Raw genomic sequence first — 23,056 nt, forward strand, 5'->3', positions numbered from 1 at the left:
TTTAGAAGACATCTGAAGGCAGCCCTGTTTAGGGAGGCTTTTAATGTTTAATCAATTATTTTATTTTACTGTTGGAAGCCGCCTAGAGTGGCTGGGGAAACCCAGCCAGATGGGCAGGGTATAAATAATAAATCATCATCATCATCATCATCATAGCAAAAAACCTGTTTTATCAGCTTCATGGAATGACAAGCAGCCATCCAAAGCAGTTAAAAGTGAAATGGAAAATATTTTAGAACTTTATGCTACAACACTCAAGAACAAGAAAGGTCATGGCTCAGTGGTAGAGCACATGGTTTGCACTCAAAAGATCCAGCTGGCAGTCTTGGCACCTTCAGATACAGCTGGCAGCCATAATGAGTTAGATCAGGTTTTGCCAATGCCACTCCTGTGGAGACGTGTACCAGCAGAAGCCTTCACTGAGGCTAAAAGAGTACCCTCCCCACCTACTGAAATTCAGCTTTTAAGTATTTTACAATAATGTAGTTAATAGACTAGGTTGTAGTCTATGTGAATGTGGAGTTCTCATGACAGTTTCTCCAATTAGAAAATGTGCCCACAGGCCCAGACATGTTGGCAACCCCTGAACTAGACAGACCAATGGTCTGACTCAGTTTTAAGGCAGCTTCCTACATAAGGAACCACTAGACAAGTGCTACAGGATCGGCAGCAGAAAGATGAGAACAGACTAATTCTTACAATTTCAGCAGCTGGGACTCCAAAGAAGTACTCAACTGGTCACCCCAGATTTCTTTTCTCCCTATGCAACTATTGACAAGAGCAAAACAAGAAAAACAGAAAGTGAAGGTGGTGAAGGAAGAGTGGCCACTTTCTGTGGGATGTGGGGGAACTGCTGCACGTTCCGAAATTAGGTGAGCCAGTGCCCAAAATGCAGTGGAGGCGGTGGATTCCAAGTGGTGGGGAGGTCAGCTGGAGGAGGATAATATTTGTCACATCTCTCGCTCTCCCAGTGGAGCTGGCGGGCATTTAGAATGTTGCTTTGTACTGGAACATCAGAGGAAAGCTACAAAGGCAAACCGCAGTTAACAGAAAAAACAGCAGAGCTCCAGGAACAGATTGGGAGTGATGCCTTGCTTTGAATGTGTTTCAGACCCAGCCTCCTTATGTAATAGCTGCTCCTGGTTCGGAGTACCATGCCATGTTCCAAAGGCCAACAAACCCTTAATTGGAGCAAAAGGCAAAGGAAGAGAGGGGACAGAATGAACTCTGGAACTGCTCAAGTCTTTTCTCCGCTGGTGGAAGCTGCGATCATGTGACTCAAGCTTTTGAAAGGGGGCAATTGCCCCTGCTAATTACAATACAGAGATGTGTGAGAAAACAAATGTGCATTAGCCCTAGGCGTGCTTTGTCATCATGGTTGCCTCGTGCAGGGTAAGTGGTTTGCCCATGTGGTCTCCTTTTCCCTTTGCTCCTGCTGAAAGTGGCCAAAGCCCCTGTTGCATGCTGCCCACTCTCCTGAACAGTGAAATGTTTCAGGGGCAGCAAGATTTAGTTTAGCTTCCTTTGGATGCACATACTGGAGGTGTTTTTGTAACATTGGCTTTTCTTACAAAGCAGAGCATAAGTGGATGTAAAACAGCAATATTACAAGGTGGGAAATCAGCTGTTGCACATCAGATGCCCAAAGGCCTGGCACACCAAGGTGCTTTCAGACAACTCACAGCCACCTCTCTCGCCTCCCTCCTCCCTCAGCTGGAGGAGTGGCACCCCTATGACAAGTAACATAGAGATTGCAACTATGGTTGTTTACACACAAGCAATTTTATCTGAAAGAGGAGAGTGAATCCAAACGTGCAGAGTCCCTCACTCCAAACCCACAACCAACTCCCACACACCACAGATTACGGTAAAAAGGTCTTCCAGTGTGTGTATTTAAAGACCAGCTTGTGCCCTGGGATGTTTAATTTTAGAAAGTAAGCACTGTCAATGTTTCAAAAGTTCATGTCTGAATCTTTGATGCAACCCAAGGCCTTCTGGTACAGCTCCTACTTCTGATTTTTTTGTCAACTCAAAAAGAGGCTCCTGCTTCTTCCAGTCGAGGACCAAGGCCCCCTGTTTGTCCCCACTGCTCACCTTAGGTGCTTTCAGGTGGGGTTATATTGTAAATGGGGGCACTGAGATATCACAAATGGGAAATTGGAAACACTTAAAGAGAGAGAGAACAATGGTATCTCCCCTGAAAAGTCCAGATTAAATTTAGAAATATACAGTCTGGTATTTTGAAGACAATGGCATCGTATGGATGCTGCAAAATATTTTGGGTAGTCCTGCAAAGAAGGAATCTCTTAATAGCTGGTCTGCACTTTGAAACAAGCCCAGGGCTATTTGGAAGGAGCCCAAGACAATAATCAGGATTTGATTCCATACGTTTGTACCTTCTACATGTGCTCTAGGGGCATCAACCTTTATCTGTCCTGCACAAGAGTCTTCAGACTGAAATAATGTGATATTAGCAGTATTGCAGAGTTATCAAAGGAGTGATGGAAAGAGGCCCACAGCTAAGGACTATGCTATCTGTCCAAATTACCTAACTGGTAAATATGCCTCTGCTTTCCCAGCTCAGGGAGCTACTGCCGCAACCTGGTGCTCCCGTTTGGAAACCAAGAGTGACAGAAGCCTGAAAAGGCTCCTGAAAAATGCCACATGCAATCAGTAAAGCTCCCATCACACAGCACAGCTGAGAATTAATGCTCGTGGCATGTAGCTGCTTCACTCCTGGGCGTTTGGCTAATACTTGAAAGGAAAGCTTGAAGCAGGAACAGAGTGTCCAAAATTCTACAAGAAAAAGAAACCTGAAATCTACTACATAAGGCGGATAAATAAACTCTGCAAGTTACTTCCCTTCCAAACAATAACACCAGCCACAGAGTGGTTTAGGATGCCTTTGAATTTCCTAGATGCTTAGTATGGAGCAAGGCAGTCCCACTTAAGATACCCCACTGTTTTCCCTGCCTCCACCTGGGCCTATTGACTGCTTTGGAGGGAAAAGCCTGAGAACCACATGCATGCATGCAAGCAAGCTACTGTTCAGGCACGCCACCTTGTCCCCGTGACAGAGGGGGCCTGGGGCATGCCAATGTCACTGCAGCATGTGCACGTGACATCAGCACACCCCAGGGGCATGGTGACATTACTTGCGCATGTCGCAGGGGCGTGCCGACATGTCATGCAGACGCCCCATGGTGTGTATGTGAGCATGATGCACCTATGTCCCATGGAGAACTTTAGGGGTGCCCAGCCCCTTCATTGAAAATCTGTGGGTACGTGGGCTCCATGCTCCTGTTAAAGAGAGTTCCTGAGAGGAAGGCCAGAGTGTATTTTTAGTGTAACACTAGCAGTATCTCAAGACTTAGTATACACAGATCATAGTGACAACTGTAAGGAGTGCCATGAAACGAAGTATATGCTTAGGTCAGAAAACAAACACCAGTATATAATTATTATTACAGTACTTGGGTTTTTATCTAGCCCTTCCCCACACCCCAATAAGGCTAGGGAGGCAAACAGCAAAGCATTAAAAATAATAATACAAACTTTTTTAAAAAAAAAACCTCACAACTAAAAAGCACAGAATACAAAAAGAATAAGGTGCAAACTGACTGGGTTTGTAATCTGTGTATGGTCAACTCTAGCCAAAGTACACAAATTGAAGCTATGGTGTTACAGCAGAAGTCTAAACCCAGAAGCAAAGCAGTGTGTATGAGTGTGTTGTTTTGAAGCTAGCTGTGGTTATCTGTGTGCTTCATAGTTGCCTTGTAAGGAAGGATATTTGAGCACATTTAAAATGAAACCAAGAAACCTGTGGCACAGTAGGGTCACCCTCAACCAGAAACAGCAGTGCCATTCCAATAGTCTTGCCACACTCAAGTGGGTGCCCTCGGGAGCTGGGGGCCAAATTTCACAAGGTATAAGCCTATTAAGCAAAACACTCACCAACAAGGACAGGGTTGTAGCTGCAACACAGTGATCCAGAGGCAAGCAACAGTGCAAGGTCAACCTCACAGGGACTTCCAGGAAGATACCATACTCTACAGCAAGGAGTGCAGACTCAATTTAGAAAAAAGGCACCAAAGAACTGTGTTGCTTCCTGGCTTCCTAGACCACACCCTAACAACAGCTGCTGGTACTTAGAAGAGTGGTGATTTCTTACTCATGAGTAGATCACTTACTATCTGTGCAACAACTCTGGGCCCACTGTCACATGCTATGTTGTCGCTCTTTGGCCTGGACCCACAACCTTTTGGTACTAACAAGCCCAAGGACTGTGGGGTGGCTCTACCTCCTCCCCTGACAGCTCCAAGGAACTCTCTCTGGAGTGCTCCTGTAAGGCAGGCTTCCTCAACCGCGGCCCTCCAGATGTTTTGAGACTACAATTCCCATCATCCCTGACCACTGGTCCTGCTAGCTAGGGATCATGGGAGTTGTAAGCCAAAAACATCTGGAGGGCCAAGGTTGAGGAAGCCTGCTCTAGGGGATCCTCAGTACGAGTTCCAGAGTACCACACCTGCTTCTCAACTTTCCTCAGCCTGTTGGGCACCTTGTTCATTCTCTGAGGATACCCTGCTGTATACCAGGTAGGGGCTAGGCATGACCCTCCACTCATAACCCACAAAAGCCTCTCTGCGTATGTCCAACACAATGCAGTTTCTTTCTGTTTTTGAAGATTTCCATGGGAATATGTGTGAATCATAGAATCATAGAATCATAGAGTTGGAAGAGACCACAAGGGCCATCCAGTCCAACCCCCTGCCAAGCAGGAAACACCATCAAAGCATTCCTGACAGATGGCTGTCAAGCCTCTGCTTAAAGACCTCCAAAGAAGGAGACTCCACCACACTCCTTGGCAGCAAATTCCACTGCCGAACAGCTCTTACTGTCAGGAAGTTCTTCCTAATGTTTAGGTGGAATTTTCTTTCTTGTAGTTTGAATCCGTTGCTCCGTGTCCGCTTCTCTGGAGCAGCAGAAAACAACCTTTCTCCCTCCTCTATATGACATCCTTTTATATATTTGAACATGGTTATCATATCACCCCTTAACCTTCTCTTCTCCAGGCTAAACATACCCAGCTCCCTAAGCCGTTCCTCATAAGGCATCGTTTCCAGGCCTTTGACCATTTTGGTTGCCCTCTTCTGGACACGTTCCAGCTTATCAGTATCCTTCTTGAACTGTGAGGTCTGACCAGAGCAGAATACAGTGGTACTATTACTTCCCTTGATCTAGATGCTATACTCCTATTGATGCAGCCCAGAATTGCATTGGCTTTTTTAGCTGCTGCATCACACTGCTGACTCATGTCAAGTTTGTGGTCAACCAAAACTCCTAGATCCTTTTCACATGTACTGCTCTCAAGCCAGGTGTCTCCCATCCTGTATTTGTGCCTTTCATTTTTTTTGCCCAAGTGTAGTACTTTACATTTCTCCTTGTTAAAATTCATCTTGTTTGCTTTGGCCCAGTTGTCTAATCTGTTAAGGTCATTCTGAAGTGTGATCCTGTCCTCTGGGGTGTTAGCCACCCCTCCCAATTTGGTGTCATCTGCAAACTTGCTCAGGATTCCCTCAAGCCCATCATCCAAGTCATTGATAAAGATGTTGAACAAGACTGGGCCCAAGACAGAACCCTGTGGCACCCCACTAGTCACTACTCTCCAGGATGAGGAGGAGCCATTGATGAGCACCCTTTGGGTTCGGTCAGTAAGCCAGCTACAAATCCACTGAATGGTAGCATTGTCTAGCCCACATTTTACCAGCTTCTTTACAAGAATATCATGGGGCACCTTGTCAAAGGCCTTGCTGAAATCAAGATAGGCTACATCCACAGCGTTCCCTTCATCTACCAGGCTTGTAATTCTGTCAAAAAATGAGATCAGATTAGTCTGACATGACTTATTTTTCAGGAACCCATGCTGACTTTTAGTGATCACAGAGTTTCTTTCTAGGTGCTCACAGACTGTTTGCTTAATGATCTGCTCTAGAATCTTTCCTGGTATTGATGTCAGGCTGACTGGGCAGTAATTGTTTGGGTCCTCTCTTTTCCCCTTTTTGAAAATAGGGACAACATTTGCCCTCCTCCAGTCTGCTGGAACTTCGCCTGTTCTCCAGGAATTTTCAAAGATTATTGCCAGTGGTTCTGAAATCACCTCTGCCAGTTCTTTTAATACTCTTGGATGTAGTTCATCTGGCCCTGGAGACTTGAATACATCTAAACTAGCCAAGTATTCTTGTACTACCTCCTTACTTATCCTGGGCTGTGTTTCCCCTGCTGAATCATCTGCTCCATATTCTTCAGGTCGGGCGTTTTTTTCTTTCTTGGAGAAGACTGAGGCAAAGAAGGCATTGAGGAGTTCTGCCCTTTCTCTGTCCCCTGTTTGCATTTCACCATCTTCTCCTCTGAGTGACCCCACTGTTTCCTTGTTTTTCCTTTTGCTACGGACATACCCATAAAAGCCCTTTTTGTTGCTTTTAACCTCTCTGGCGAGCCTGAGTTCATTCTGTGCTTTAGCTTTTCTGACTTTGTCTCTACACGTGCTGGCTATATGTTTGAATTCCTCTCTGGAGATTTCCCCCCTTTTCCATTTTTTGTACATATCCCTTTTAAATCTTAACTCAGTCAAAAGTTCTTTAGATAGCCAGCCTGGCTTCTTTAGGCACCTTCCATGTTTCCGTCTCATTGGTATTGCCTGAAGTTGTGCTTTTAATATCTCCCTTTTAACAAACTCCCAACCATCATGAACTCCCTTCCCTTTTAGTATTACTGTCCATGGGATTTCACCCAGCGTTTCCCTAAGTTTTCTGAAGTCGGCTTTCTTAAAGTCTAGAATTTGGACCTTAGTATGCTTGGTTGCTCCTTTCCGCTGGATAATAAACTCCAGAAGAGCATGGTCACTCCCACCTAATGATCCTGCCACTTCTACCCCACTAACCAAGTCATCACTATTGGTTAGGACCAGATCTAAAATGGCTGATCCTCTTGTTGCTTCTCCCACTTTCTGGACAATGAAGTTGTCTGCAAGGCCAGTGAGGAATCTGTTCGACCTTATGCTCTTGGCTGAGTTTGACATCCAACAAATATCAGGATAGTTGAAATCCCCCATTACTACTATCTCACTTCCTTTGGAATGCTTGGCCATCTGTTCCAGGAAGGCATCATCTGTGTCCTCAGTTTGGCTTGGGGATCTATAGTAAACTCCCACAATGAGATCACTGTTGTTTTTCTCTCCCTTAATTTTGACCCAGATACTCTCAATTTGGCTTTGAAGTTTTAAATCCTGGATCTCTTCACAGGTATACATATCCCTAACATATAAAGCTACTCCTCCTCCTTTCCTGTTTGGTCTATTTCTCTTAAATAGATTGTATCCCTCTATTACTACATTCCAGTCATGAGACTCATCCCACCAGGTTTCAGTGATGCCTATTATGTCATATTTAGTTTGCTGTACCAAGAGCTCAAGTTCATCTTGTTTATTTCCCATGCTCTGTGCATTAGTATACAGACATTGAAGACCGTTGATCATTCCCCCATGTCTCTTATTTAAGGATATTTTCATCCCACCACTAGGTCTGCATGCTGCTTGCTCCATTTGGTCCTTGACATTCGGATGATCATCTTCAGCATTTGATAGACTCCTACCTTCAGGACCACTGTCTCCCTCCCCCACATAAGTCAGTTTAAAGCCCTCCTGATGAGGTTTTTGAGTTTCGTGGCAAAAACATTCCTCCCAACTTTTGTGAGGTGCAGTCCATCACTTGCCAGAAGTCCATCTTCAAGAAACTGCAGACCGTGATCTAGGAATCCAAACCGTTCCTGTTTGCACCATTTGCGAAGCCAGTTGTTCACTTCCCCTATTTTTCCCTCTCTCCCTGGGCCATGTCGTTCAACTGGGAGGACAGAAGAGATGACAATTTGTGCATCTAATTGCTTCAACTTCCTGCCCAGAGCCTCATAATCATTTTTGATCTTCTGTAAGCTATGGCTTGCAGTGTCATTGGTTCCCACATGCACCAAAAGGAAGGGGTATTTGTCAGTGGGTTTTAGGATTCCTTGCAGCCGTTCTGTTACATCTTTGATCTTGGCCCCAGGTAGACAGCACACCTCTCGAGACATCTTGTCAGGCCCACAGATTACTGCTTCTGTACCCCTCAGTAGGGAATCCCCAATCACCACTACTCGCCTCTTCATAGGCTTGGTTGGGATTCTTCCATGTGCTGTCCCTTCCAAGGTTACCTGCATATTCCCAGAGGACTGACTTGGTTGCTCGTCTTCATATTCCTCATCAACTGTGATGAGGGAGAGATCCTCAGGTGGAGTCTGTTTCTCGTCTTCCACGAGCACTTCAAAACGGTTGTGTAATTCTAAGCACTCAGAGCGATCCCTGGGCCTTCTACTTCTATGAGTCATGTTCCTCCATACATCTGGCTGCTGTGTTGGGGAACTGACCTCCTCCTCAGGGAGATCCCCTGTCTCCTCCTTGGTGCAGACAGTGTGCTCTGCTGCATCCAAGAAAAGCTCCAGCTCTTTAATTCTCTGGAGCGTAGATACACGCCCCTGAAGCTGCTGCACCTTCTCTTCCAGAAGGGCAACCTTGTTTTCTAGTAGGGCAACCAACTTGCAATTGTTGCAGGTGTAGCTACCCACATCCTTTGGCAAGAAAACAAACATTGCATGAGCCACTCTCACTCTCATTTCAAAGAGAATAAGAAAGTGGGGGTGGGGTGGGGAATATGCCTATATACATTGATTCCAACACTTGAGGGGAGCTAATTTTCTAAGGAAGGGGCTTGCTGTGCATTTCTTACACTGCTCTGCCTGCCCAATCCCTTGCTATTTCTAATTAGGAGCAAGTCTGCACCACTGGCACCACTGTTGTGAGACCTCTGCTAGTCCTCCTCTCTTCCTCCTGGTTGAAAAATGAAACATTTATAGGAAAAGTAAATGAAAGTTATGAAAATAAGCTGCAGCATGGGACTTTGCCCCCTGTGTTATTATCTGTTTATTAGTCTGCGCCTGAAGGCAAAAGTCTTTCATAACGCAGTGTGAGAAACCAATACTTGAAGGACTCTTTAGAACAATCTGCCTGATGCTTCATATTTATTTTTAAAATGTAGCAAACAAGAAGGGAGAAGGGAGAAGGGGAAAAAACATTTTCTGGTCCCTTGGGAATGACAGACGGTTGTTTCAGTTTTCTTGTTGGGCACCTTCCAGCTGGCAACTTAGAAAGCTGACAGGGAGTGGATTTTTCATAGATTTTAAGCTGAATTATTGACCAGATTGTTTCTCTAATAACTTTTTAATTTTGGAGAAGATGACTACTTACAGAGAAGAGAAAGTGAACAGAATTGTTTGTGTATGTGGCAGCCTTGATTTGAAGCTAATTGTGCAATATACAGTAAGATAAGTGGTAGGACAGGATAATTTGCAATATTATGGAAAGGACTTGAGGGCTGAGGCAGGAAAGAGTGAGTAGGTGGGATGGTCAGAGCAGGAACAGGAGCAGCACTTGGGGGGGGGGGCGTGCCTGGGGAGGACTGGTTCACTAGATACATGCAAGTAAAGCATAGGGGAGCCCCCACCTACCATGAAGTATAGAGTAGAGGAGATTTAGCATGCACCCTTTCCCAAAAATTTAGGATGAAGGTCAAGCTTCCAATGCTTTACATATACCCAAATACAATAAAATAGATTTATTAGCAGGGACCACCCACAAACTGCCACCCTGAGGTTTCATATTTCCCTTAAGCACGCTATACCAATCCCAAAATTTCTCCTCTTTCTTGCTCCTTCTGCTTGTCTCCGTTTCCCAACACATTGGGGCACATGGAAGCCCTCTCCTAGCCCCTGAATTTAAATCCCAGTCATCTGCCACAACCACAAAAGCCATTAAAAGCCTTAAAGCTCCCTTCCTCCCAGACTCTAGCTGCTTTTCTCCTGAATCAACCCACCATCAAAATGTGCTCCAGTTTCAGACGCAGAGATAAATTATGAACCCCAGGCCTGTTACTGGTCATCATGGCTGTGCACCTACTAGACGTTATAGACTAGTAGGGGGTATACTACAAAGCACCAGAAAGTACTTGACACTGCTTCCCAGTGCCATCTTGTGTGCATACTTGGCTATGTCATGTGGCCAAGAGGGGCAGACAATAAGGAACATAGCGGCCAAGTTTTCCCTTTTCTCGCGAGGAAGCCTATTCAGCATAATGGAAAATCCCTTTAAAAAAGGGATAACTTGGCAGCTATGATAAGGAACAAGGGGTGTGTGGCATGGTGGTATATTTAATATAGGAAGCAACTGCCACTCACATGCCTCAGTTTGCTTCATTACTTGTGACCTAAAGAACGTGGGCACCAGTGAACACAAGCTAGCCCTATAGCAGCCACTTTGCCACCCCTCCAGCAACAGGGGCCTGCTGCAGCAGAATGCTAGCTCGCATGGTGTGGGAGCACAGGGAAATGGTTTGTGCACAGGGAAGGAGCACAGGGAAGGAGGAGTGGTTGCGGCATGTGCCTGAGATAGGTAGGTGGCGCCTGCAGGAAGTGCGAAGTACTTAGAAGTGCAGGTCTAGGTGTTGGTGGAAAAAAAAAAAACTGGTTTTGATGCTTGCTCGATCTTCCTGTTTTCAGCTTTCCAAAAGGATTCGTGAAATCTTCATTTACTTTTGTAGTGAGATCTGAAAAACCCGAAAACCTTCCAGCTGGGACTGTTATAACTGCAGTTTCCTCCCTCTGAACATTTCCCAGCATTATAAACTTCTATTCCTAAGGAAGATGCTCATGCAACTCTAAAGATTGTGCCCTTGATCATTAAGAACAGTAAACACCAAATAATGTTCTATGGAGTAGTTAGTTACTGCACCCTCCTTTCAAGAATCGTTTCTGAATTTGCCATTTATGGCTACCTCCATTAATGACTATATTTATTAAAATATGTTTGTGAATGTCATTAACACCCATGTGGCCCATTATAACTGTTGACATGCCAGAGGCACCATGCTTATTTGTAGCACTGTATATATTTTTTCCAACCAAATGCATTCCAGGATATTTAAAATATCAGGATGATAGAAACAACATATGACTGTTTAGGGAAGCTTTTAATGTTTAATAGATTATTGTATTTTAATATTCTGTTGTAAGCCTGTCAGATGGGCAGGGTATAAATACAGGAATTTGTTGTTGTTGTTGTTTGTTGTTGTTGTTGTTACTGAATAATTCAGATCCTGCGTACAGGCTTCCTTCCCATAGGCATTTGATTGGCCACTGTGAAAATAGGGTGCTGGACTAAGTTGACTTCTATGCAGAAAAAAGATGTGCATTTTAAATCAGTTGGGGTAATGAATTTGTATAACAAGATTTTTTACTACATTACTAAATAATTTAAGACATACTACATTTCTTAATAATTTAATAACTTTTTAAATTCAGAAAAGGTGGCTCCTTCCAGGGAAGAGAGGGTGGGGTTGTTTGTTTGTGTTTCTTGTTAATATGGTAGCCCTAATTCAAAGCTAATCGTGCAATTTGCTTATTTTTAATTATTGTGCAATCTGCCTATTATTGTACAGCATTAATTTAGAAAAAAATTAATCACTTTATATTCAAAAGAATGTCAAAGTGATGTAAAAAGAGATATAAATAAAATATATTAATAATCAAGTAGAAAGCTATTTAAATACAATTTTACTATTTCATAATTAACCGGGCCAGGAGTATCCTTCTGGGAGATCTAGTGGACTAAAGATTTCTTCCGATTTTTATTTATTTCCCACTCTTCACTTTAAGGTCCCAGGCCAGGTTACAACATTAAAACAACATTAGAAACAGTTAAAAACAACTGAACAGGTGCTGAAATCTCCAAAGGGTCAGTGACTCTATGATACCCACAGCCAGCACAGTACTGTACTTCACAGCACAGACTTATTGAGTTAGCTGCCCTATAGAAAACAAGCATTTTCTTGTTTAAAGAGAAATAGTTGCATCAGCAGTGAGCTATGCTGTACTGTGATGTCACATATGATGGATCTAAGTCAGGCATCCCCAAACTGCGGCCCTCCAGATGTTTTGGCCTACAACTCCCATGATCCCTAGCTAACAGGACCAGTGGTCAGGGATCATGGGAATTGTAGTCCAAAACATCTGGAGGGCCGAAGTTTGGGGATGCCTGATCTAAGTAATGGCACCAGTGGTCATATTTAACACAGAAGAGGGGAAAATCCCCAAGATTTAGCCTATGTATTTTATTCTTGCACAACAATGCTGCCCTCTAGTGGAAGGATAGTGACATTTAGGGGAACCTATTGATTTCAGTGGAGATCATTCAGCCTCCACTGCTATAGTGTAGATGTAACAACAGATCAAGTCTGCAGAGAACTCTTGGTGTGGATCTAGAGTGTGTGTTTCCGGCATTGGGCAATCAGGACTACCTACCCGGCTTGCTAGTGTGCATTATAAAGCACAAAATCAATCACACATTTAATTACCTTGTGACTAAAAAAGCACTTACAGTAAACTCCTATTCCGGGTCTCCTGGCTTGTGGGGCAAGATTAGGTCCTCTTGGGAGTTATTAAATTGGGCAAGGTCCTGATATCACACATGAGGCATCCGATTTTCTCTCACTCTAGACCAGGCATGTCAAACCTGCGGCCCTCCAGATGTTTTGGACTACAATTCCCATCTTCCCCAACCACTGGTCCTGCTAGCTAGGGATCATGGGAGTTGTAGGCCAAAACATCTGGAGGGCCGCAGGTTTGACATGCCTGCTCTAGACCCTGAGCTAATACACGTCACAAGAACTGCTCCTCCATACTTCTCAGTTGAGCCCTATTAACCAGTAGGTGTCACATTTCTGATGTGGCACTGTTTGAGCTTTATTCCAGCAATTTATTTTTATTGGAGGAGAAAGACACCACTTGGGATGTGCTTTGGTTAGCACTTCTGAGGAGAGGCAGCTTTTCTCACTTGCACGAAGAGCAGGAAAGCTGAAGTGAAAAAGGCTTGCAATAACCTCTTTTCTGCAGCACATCTTCTCTCACATACTTGCTTTCTGGTCTGGAAGGAAAGCAAATCAGCTGCTCAGCAGGGCCAGCCCTACCATTAGGCAGAGTGAAGAAACCACTCTGGGTGGCAGATCTATATGGGACCATGCAAACATCACTTATTAGTTGTTCCACAATGCTTCCTCAATGTTACCACATTATTTCTGCCTGGAGATGGCTATAATGCAGCAGAAGTGGGACCAAAAAAACAACAAATGAAATGATTGTGGCATGAAAAATTACAAGATTTTAGCAGGAAGCTATGTGACATGCAGTATGTTCACTCTGAAAAAAATTCAGGCACAGAGAGTATTGAAAGTAGGATTGCATGTAGCCACCCTAATACCATAATTAATGAAAATCATAATGAATGTGCAATTAAAAGGAGACACACACCCACCCACCCACCCAAGATTCAACTACCAATCGTTTTGTGTATGCGGAAGGCGGGGACCACACACCATCTTTGCTTTAGGCAACAACAAAATGTCCTTAGGCTGAAAAATGTAAAGAAAATTATGTACGCCACAACAGCGGCAAGAGTACCATTAGCCAAGAACTGGAAGTCTCAAGAACTACCAACAGTCGACGACTGGCAAATGAAGATGATGGAGTATATGGAGATGGCTGAGATGACCGGGAGAATCCGTGACCGGGGAGAAGAAGCGACTGAAGAAGACTGGAAAGATTTCAAAATATATTTGAAAAAATATGCTAAAATTGTGTATTAAGATGAGATTTAGAATTCTATAGATGCTGTGGATTTAGAGAATAAGTGAAGTAATAAGAGGGACGAAAGATTTGATATAATATGAAATTTATATAAAAATGTATAAGAAATTGCTAAAGATTAAAATGAATTGAAACGCAGACCGACGGAACCCGAGGAGGTCCCTATATATAATGTTAAAAGAATTTGGAGTTATATTTGGATTTTTTTCTTGTTTTTTCTTTGCTCTTTTTTGTTGTTGTAAGATTGTTTTTTGTATGTCTTTGTTATTCTTTTCTTTATAAAACTAATAAAAATTATTATATATATAAAAAATGTCCTTAGGCTGCCCTGTTCAGCCTAGCAACCCATTATTTGCCCAACTCTGCCACATCCCATGACATCTTGCAGTGTTAACAGCTACGCTTGATTTCCGTTTGGTGTAGTAGGGTAGGTATGACAAAATATCGAATGTCTATTTGAGCAAGTAACCTACCTTTGTTATTGCATATACACATATGTATTCTGTTTTTATGACAGTCAAAAGAACAAATATTCTTACAATATTTACACTTGTATATTTTGTTTTGAATAGTGGTTCTTTCTAAGATGATCATGATATTTACGTATTGTTTATGAAGAGCTTCTTTATACAGTATTCAGTTTGGGTAATTATATTTTTTTAAAAAATTATAGTTTCCCTAAGGAAGGACCAGAGTGATCTGAAGCATATTGGACAATATTTTTTTTCCTACCATGTGGTTTTTGCTCCTTTTCCTTACCTTTAGAAATGTGGCTTAGTTCTCAGGTGACAGTAACCATCACTGCATCCCTCAGCAGGTGTAACACGGCATCAAGCGGCAACTAGAGCTATGCCCCATCAAGGTGCTCTAGGCCTCTCCTGCTTTCCCGCCTTTTTAACCTCAGGGCTGTCATGAGCAGTGTGGCTCCTTTGGCCCGTTTATTCTCTACCCCAGTGCCTTACAGAGGCCCTTAGCCTTTCCTCGTCTGAGCAAACAGCTCTCAATTCCCCTCAGGAGTTGCAGGATAGGTGTGTGTAAAGAGACAAACAGCAGTATGAAGGCCTTTCTATGGGGTGAAAAATATGCAAGCCATGCCATTGGTGAGCCAAGAGCTAATATTGGGAGGAGGGACCACCTGCCTCCTAGAGAAGCCCCTTAGCCTACCTCTACGGCTGCATACGCAGGATACCTTTTGACCACATTTGAACCGCATGTGTGTCCCCTCCAAAGAATTCTGGACACTGTAGTTTATGCTTCAAGTTACAATAACCAGCAACCCTTAACAAAACACAGTGCCCATAATTCTTTAAAGCAATGTAAAGCCCCTGACCCCCAGTTGCTTTACATCCAGAACAAACAGATGGCTTAATTCATAAGAAGGAGGTGTCTGGTGAAAGCTGTAACTTCATTTCAGCATTATACGGAGAGGAATAGCTGTTGTCTCCCTCCTCTCTTGAGCAAACAAGTTTGCTTTCCCTCACGAGGTGCAGGAATGGAATGTGGCACTGGGGCTAAATTGTTGCACAGCGGCCTAAGCCTTTGCTGCAGGAATGGAGCAATGGAGAGAGGGTGATGGTTCCCAGGCACTGCCCTCTCTTAAGGTTTTTATAGCTCTACATTTATTTCTCATGTGGGTACATATGTCTGGCTGTCTATATCACCACAAGACTATGGAATCGCAGAGCTCATTTTACATGATGCCCAAGCATAGTAATTGTATGGAAATATGTTGCATATCGGGGACACAGGTGGCGCTGTGGTCTAAACCACAGAGCCTAGGGTTTGCTGATCAGAAGGTCGGCGGTTCAAATCCCCGCGACGGGGTGAGTGCCCGTTGCCCGGTCCCTGCTCCTGCCAACCTAGCAGTTCGAAAGCATGTCAAAGTGCAAGTAGATAAATAGGTACCGCTCTGGCGGGAAGGTAAACAGCATTTCCGTGTGCTGCTCTGGTTTGCCAGAAGCGGCTTAGTCATGCTGGCCACATGACCTGGAAAGCTGTCTGCAGACAAACGCCGGCTCCCTCAGCCAGTAAAGCGAGATGAGCGTCGCAACCCCAGAGTCGTCTGCGACTGGACTTAACAGTCAGGGGTCCCTTTATCTTTTTATGTTGCATATCAGTGGTAGGAAGGCATAGGATGACTGCTCAAATAAAACTGCACCCACCACCCATGGCCATCTTCCCAGGCTGCTAGTATACTGAACTATGTTATGATGAAACAACTAGATTTCATGGAAGAACAGGAGTGAGTGCAGGTGACCACTTACCAAGTGGTAAATTACCACAGTACTTATAACACTGGCACTCAGTCCACAGTATCAAGAAGCAGTTGAGATGAACACTGAAGTACATTATCAACTGGCAAGTCATATGCCTCCACCCATTGGTTGCATTTGCATATCATAAAACAGACTTAAGAGGGACCAATGAATCACAAAACTTGGCTTAGTACTACATTTGTTTTGCTCCAAACAAACCATGATGTGAAACCAAGGTTTCTACTTGGCTTAGTGGAAGCAATCTTTGTGTTTACCGTAAACCATTAAACAGAGTTTGCTACAACATGTGAACTGAACCACTGTACCAAAGCCCATTAGGGTTGTTGCAGGACACTCAGCATGGGCCAAGTGAAACACAGGATTAATGCAACGTATCACAGGAAAACCTCTGAAGAGAAATAATTAAGACACGGGTTTATGTAAAAAAAAATGAAGTGTATTTCAGGAGTATTTGAACATCAACATGCAGGTACAACAGGAATAAAAATTATTGCACCTCTATTATGTGGCAATTGTTCAAGTTTTTAAAAACACTTATATCCCAACATTATGTTTCTGCTAGTCAGGTGCTGATTGGCACCAACTTGAAATTGAAGCCCATCTTGAAAGGGGGGCTCACAGCCTCCAAAATAACAAAAACCAAAACACAATGTAAACACACACACAGCTGTAAAATCACCCACTAGAAGTACGGCATCATCCTTCATGTCCAGTAAGAGAAAACTGGAGAAAGACACAATCCTCCCCACAGGAAGAAACAAACCAAAATCCCAAAGAACACCTTAATTCAGTGCTAATGAGAGAAAAAAGCCCCACAGGTCATTCCTTTTACCCTGTCTATGTTGAGTATTCTTCTGTAGCATAACAAACACCAAAAACGTCTTAGGCATTGTTCCCCAGGAGTGGTTTTTAGGCAAGGCGAAAGTCTAATATTTACACTTAATATCTATTTGATGGTTTTAGATGCACCATATAATGGTGTGAAGTATTGCTGAGAAATGCACCAGCTGGATATTGAAAGGTTTAAAGACTGTATGAAGGAAACTAAAGTTGAATTCTAGACACCAAACGAAAATAAGAGAAAGTGGGAAAGCAACTTGCTAAGGGGACTGTGTATATTGCATGCCTAAACAAAGTTATCCAATCACCCCCATTCATGGAACATCATGGAGATCAGTCTCAGCTAACTGGATCAACACTGTATACATATAGTGGCTTAACTAGATTATAGTTATGCAAACACCTGTCTCCTCAACATGGTAACATCAGTTCAACTCTCATCACATGCTGCCTCCTGATAAGCACTTAAAAATATTAAGCCTAAGACCTTAAATTTTTCCCTCAGAAACATCATGATTGTCTGAACTATATATATATATATATATATGAGATGTTCAAAGAATAAATCTGATTTACTGCTATGTGGTTTTGATGCAACTATTTTTTGTGGGCAATAATTTTTACTGAAGTGGGACAACAGTTACAGGAATATATCAAGCAACATGAAAAATGAAGGCTTCTGCACGCTCTAACAATTACATAGGTTTCCTGGTAATAGTACAATGAATACATAAAAAGGTAATAACTAAGTGGCATCTATACAGAAATGAGGTGGCCCAATATGCTTTATTTGGCTAAACTAGAGATATAAATCCTTTGGCTGCCTTTGTGTAAACAGATGCTACAAGGTGTGTTTGAAGCTACATTATTCATCCCCGGGGCTCAAATTCACACAGTGTAAATCAATGCATTTAATATTTTTACATTATTCAAGTTAATGTGCATTTCTGAGTGGCTATGCAATCAATTCCCTTTCCCTAAATTCCCTTTCCCTAAACGTATGTATTCACTGAGGCCCCAGTTGCCTCTGTTCTGAGGGCAACACAGCGAAGTGATAGGAAAGGCTGGTAAAATAAAGGTGTGGCTGGATGGAGGAAAGCCTAATGGTTTATTTTAAAAACGTTAATGCATAAATTTAGCTATTGTGCACTGGTGGCAGGATTAGAGAGATTAGCAGGTCTTAAATCACTGTGGGAACTACCGGTACTATTGAAGTTTTGAGTACTGAAGCTTCAAATTCTATATGGGAAAGCCAATGGATCTTTCTTCAGCATTACAACACACACACTATTCCCTTTATTACACACACACACACACACACACACACACACACACACACACAGGCTAATATAAAGAAAACCCCAAATCAAAAATAAATTGGTCCAAAACTAAAACCAAATAATTGGATATGTAGTGGGGAGAATCAGGGAGTTTGGGCAAGACACCACTTGAAATGAGATTATAATAAATTAAGGATTTAAGAGCATATTCCAAGTCAAAAAGTACATGTAGGCTCTGTAAGGAGAAATGGTACAGGAAGAGCCTTCATATCAGAAACCTGGCTGAGCAATAAAGCTGTGCTGTAATGAATTGCAGTGCTTGCCCTGGAGAGCTATTAGTCAACATGTGATCACCTCTGTAGGTAGAACAGCAGACTATGCAAAAAATTACTTTCCCTGCTCACACAGACACACACAGATGCATTCTGTTAGGCAAGGTTGTGAGTACTGTGGAGTTCATGGAAATAGTTACTTTTGCCTATAAACTGTAATTAGATTGATTAAGTAATATACTTGAAATGCTGCAGCTAGTGCTATACTGTATGTATGAGTGCAGTATCATAGATTCTGATGTCTTTAAGCAAAAAGCACCAACTGATGTTGAACTTTCAAAAACATTCAAAAGGTTACTTAGAAAATATAGACATTTAAGAAAGGTAGTCGGATTAAACAATGGAAGGGAACGTTGACTTATAATAAACTTTCTGCATGACTGAAGGGTCAATTGACTGAATTACCTACTTACACTTGGGAAAGACACTAATGCTAACGGGACTATTTCACTTAGACACGGTTTGGTCTTAGCTGCCTCCTGATGAATCAATGAATATCACTTCTCTCACTCACAAAATTTAGAACACTTCGCTGGATTTTAACTTTCTTCCACAACAATCAAGATAGCTCCATAAGACTGGGTGTGTGATAGTCCCAAATGTTTGCCTCTCCCAGCAACATGTCTAAGGTTGCTAAAGCAGGGGTGGGGAACTTGTGGCCTCCAGGTGTTATTGAACTGCAACTCCCATCAGCCCTAGCCAGCATGACCTATAGGCAGGGATGATGGGAGTTGAAGTTAGCAATTACAGTGAAACCCTATAGGCTCCTTACTCCTGAGTTAGCATAACTGAAGCACCATGTGCCTCTTTTGAGGTTATTGACTACTGTGAGCAAAAAGGATTACAAATTCTAAAAAGGGAGAAGAAGAAATCTTTTAAATCAAAGCCTTTTAAAAAAATCAAGATAAACTAAAGACTTTAGTTTGACGTTTTGCTTAACGTTCTTTTTAAAAGGAGGGTATTGCCCCATTGCACAAGCTAACACAAGGTTTCCTCACAGATATACATAAAATGGACATCTATGATATGTAAGAAAATATGTGAGGTGGCATAATGATTCAGAACAGTCTGCCATCAAAAGTGTTTATTTTAATCCTTGCCAACTTAAAAGTCATGACCTAAATTTTTGGAAACAAGGACTAAAATTTGGAATTTGTGCTCAAAATGTGCCATTTCCAAGTGAGCTGTCTAATTTGGCAAATGTAATTCCCCAGAATTTTGAAAGAAAGTAGGTATTTAACAGAATGCTTCAAATTTAGGGCCAAAAATGTTAGGGGAGGGGGGAGAGGAGTTTGGAAAACATTTTTTAATCTTGCTTTAAAGATACCCTGCTAAGAGGCATCAAATGCTGAGTACAAAAATAGAATTGCAAGAATGAAAAAGGCAAGAGTGTGAAAACACAAATCAACAAAAAAGTTGCACAAGTTTTGTGTTTTATATTTGTGTTCTACTAATGTTGTTTTTGCTTCTGAATGTAGATATGTTGCTATGTTTTCTTCATGACGTCACCATCTGACAACAGGAAGTCTCTTGTTTGTGATTGACCTCCAGCCTCTCCGATTTCTCCTGGCATCAGAGCAGTCTCCTTTTTGGAATTCTGGCTACAATCTGGTCCAGAAGAAACCCCTGTGCTCTGCCTTGCTGTGCCATCTGCCTGTTTTTCAGGTGGAAGCAATTGCCACCTGTCCTCCAAAATTTCAGGTACCTTAGAATTACCAGCCCCTGGCTTCTCTTTTGCTCCCACTGAACACTCTGGCTCCAAAGACTCTGCTAGGCTTTCGGACCCAATATGGGAACCACATATTTTAATGAGACTACCTATGCTGAAAGGTTTGGCTGTTACTGGGTCTGGGCCTTCCTTTAATGTTTCCTGCATTTCTTCCTTTGGCATACTCTCTTTCATATGAAACAGTTCCTTCGGGGGGAACTCTTCTCTTGTTCTTTCTAGTTCTCTTGAACCAGATATGTTAATATTTCCTGGGCCCAACATGCCTTTTGCACCTATTGCTAAACGAGCTGGGCAAACTGATTTTCCATTTTCAGCTGCGGCTGTTCCTATAGGACAATTTAAGTTTGTATCACTTGTATGACTTTTGTGCTTTGAAACTGATGCTGCAGATGACAAACCTTGTGATTCTTCAGCATCAGGAGACCTTTGTGCAGATGTTTTGCCACTGCTTGTCAGGTTCGGAATACTGGTGCTTTCCTTGAGAGACTGGGCTTCCTGTTTCTGAGGTGCATCTTTGCAGTCCATTTGGCTTATTAGTGGAAGAGAGCTTGTGCTAGTTGTGCAAGTAGAAGAAGAAAGTGCTAACAAAGGCATAATATCATGAGACAACATATAAGTAGTTTCCGTAGAAGCAAATTCCTTCAGGTTATCTTTGCTACTTGCCAGACCTGAACAGTCACCTTGACCGAGCTGCAGATATCTCACTGGTAGGCACTTCACCTGCTCTGGGCAGTCTATGCTTTCCTGGATAATCAGAGTTTGTTTAGGGTCCTCAGCATCTTCAAAACAGGCACATTTCTGATTAGCAAGTTTGAGAGTATTGCCTTGTCCTGACTCTGATGGGGTTTCAGAATCTGGTAGTTTAACTGCTTCACAGTCGCCAAATTTTTCAATAGGAGAAGTTCTCACACAAACTTCAGATTGTGACTCATCTATACCGGCCAGTGGTGTCCTTGCAACATCCTTTGGTTGGTGTTGATTTGCCCCTTTCTGCAAACTGACAGTTTTTGGTTCCTCAGGAAGAAACGCATCATCCTCCATACTGTCTTTGCTTTCCATCTTGGAAGAACGCTTCATATCCTCAGAGAAAGGATCAGAAACCTGGTGGTCTCTACTGAAGGCTGGCCTTTCCATTTTCTTCCCATCTTGACTATCTTCTGATCCTTCGTCAGTTTCATCTTCAGAAGAATCTACTTCTGTGATGGCCTCCTGCTTCTGTAGAGACTCCCTTCGCTCCACCCTATCATGCCGAATAGGTCCCAGTTTTCTGGAAGAAGGTTTCTGCAGGGTCCCTTTTTCTGCAAGTCCAACTTTGCCTCCAGTTGTTTCACTCATGGATTCCTGCCAACTTTGGAGGCCAGGATCTCTCTGGAGCATCTCCTTTTTGAATTCTGAATGGGAGATGTCCAAGCTATGCTTGCGCGAAGACGACATCTTTTTTTCTGAAGAGAGAGGGGAGGTAAGTTTTTCAGCTGACTGAACTCTCTTCAGCAGAGGGGATCTTGGCGGCTCAGCACTTTTGGGCCTTGAAATCTGTCGGACAAGAGGTGGGGATGAGTGTAACTTGACAGGAAATGATTGCATGATGCCTGAACTGCCAACTGAATGCCCTGGCAAAGGAGAAGGGGAGCGCTGAGGCGACGTAGACTGTGGGGTTGGCGAGGGAGTGTGAGCTAGTGGCGAGAGAGGAATGTTCCCTGCAGATTTACGTCGTGGAGATCGATATTGCCGTTGAAGCTTTGGTGCTAGTCCATGCAAAGAGCTGGGTCGGATATGTCCCGAACTAGCAGGGGAGTTGGGAACACTCGAACTAGGTGAACTGCTCTGAGACGAGTTTCCACCAACTGTGAACATAAAAAAGTAGGATTATTTTTTTTAAAAAAAGAAGAAGCATGGAAATACATTGAGAAACATTAGGAACTGCTATAATACGTGCATCACATTTGAAATAAGTTGGCTACTGCAACCTGGCAAAGGTGGGGTTGAATTTAGGCAGTTATGGTCCACTGCAACAGAAAGTATCAGTCAGCTACAGCCTGTCTCGATTGTGCTGCTTTCCCCCACTATTTTCTACACCACATTACAATTTTTGGTGCTTGGCCACAACACAGTGAGAGAATTCGCTGTCAAACCCTTTCACCTCTTCCAAGAGGTTCATACTTCACTTTAGGAACCCTGATAGTTTGTAAGACATGTCTCCTTGTGCCCTTCAGGCTGAGAAATTGCTACATTATTACTACCAGGTCCAAAAGATTTGCTTAAGGTCTGCCACCCTCTACTCCCTGCTTCCCCTTTTACCTGAATGTGCAGACTCAGGAGTAGATCGGTAACTCTGTGTTGGTGAACGAGGGGAGAGGTTGTGAGTAGGTGAACCAGGAACACTCTCTCCAGATGACAGAGAACGGTTGAGAGAAGATAAACTCCTGCTGGTGTGAAGCAGAGAAGCCTGCTTGGTAATCTTCCTGAACAGAGAGCTCTTCTTCTTACTGAGAAAGTGAAAGTGAATACTATCATTATTTGTAAAAACGAATAGATCAGCATCTTTGATATGCATCTTTTCCCAGCGAAAACTTGGATCCAGCAGAGACTTCTGTAGACAGGTGCAGGGGTGGGTGGGTAAATTTTGCCAGTTCCCCTTTATCCCTACAACCCTACCCCGTTCTATTCCCATGCAGAGGACCCTACAGTAATTCAGAGTAGATTTTTAGAAGGTGCAGATGGAGGCAATTCTGAGACCACCCTGTTCATAAGCAGGAACTTCACTTACAGAACTCTGGCTGCAACCCATAGCTTACTAAAATCGTTTCTCACTGTGTA

The 23,056-nt window shown here is 43.0% G+C and overlaps 1 protein-coding gene across 7 annotated transcripts in view; it reads right to left on the reverse strand.

The window, feature by feature from the left end:
* Nucleotides 1–16,480: 16,480 nt before the first annotated feature.
* The window catches only part of MAST2 (microtubule associated serine/threonine kinase 2), a 155,937-nt gene continuing 149,361 nt past the window's right edge, over nt 16,481–23,056 (reverse strand). For all 7 annotated transcript variants that reach the window (XM_035133526.3, XM_035133527.3, XM_035133525.3 and 4 more), the window contains 2 exons: nt 22,538–22,725; nt 16,481–22,083 (listed from right to left, as the gene is read on the reverse strand). In XM_035133526.3, the coding sequence (XP_034989417.2) occupies nt 19,997–22,083; nt 22,538–22,725 (2,275 nt within the window). In that variant the 3' untranslated portion in view covers nt 16,481–19,996. The remainder of the gene's footprint in view (nt 22,084–22,537; nt 22,726–23,056) is intronic.

The sequence above is a fragment of the Zootoca vivipara genome, chromosome 7 (assembly GCF_965207765.1).
Source record: "Zootoca vivipara chromosome 7, rZooViv2.hap1.1, whole genome shotgun sequence".
Lineage (NCBI taxonomy): Eukaryota > Metazoa > Chordata > Lepidosauria > Squamata > Lacertidae > Zootoca > Zootoca vivipara.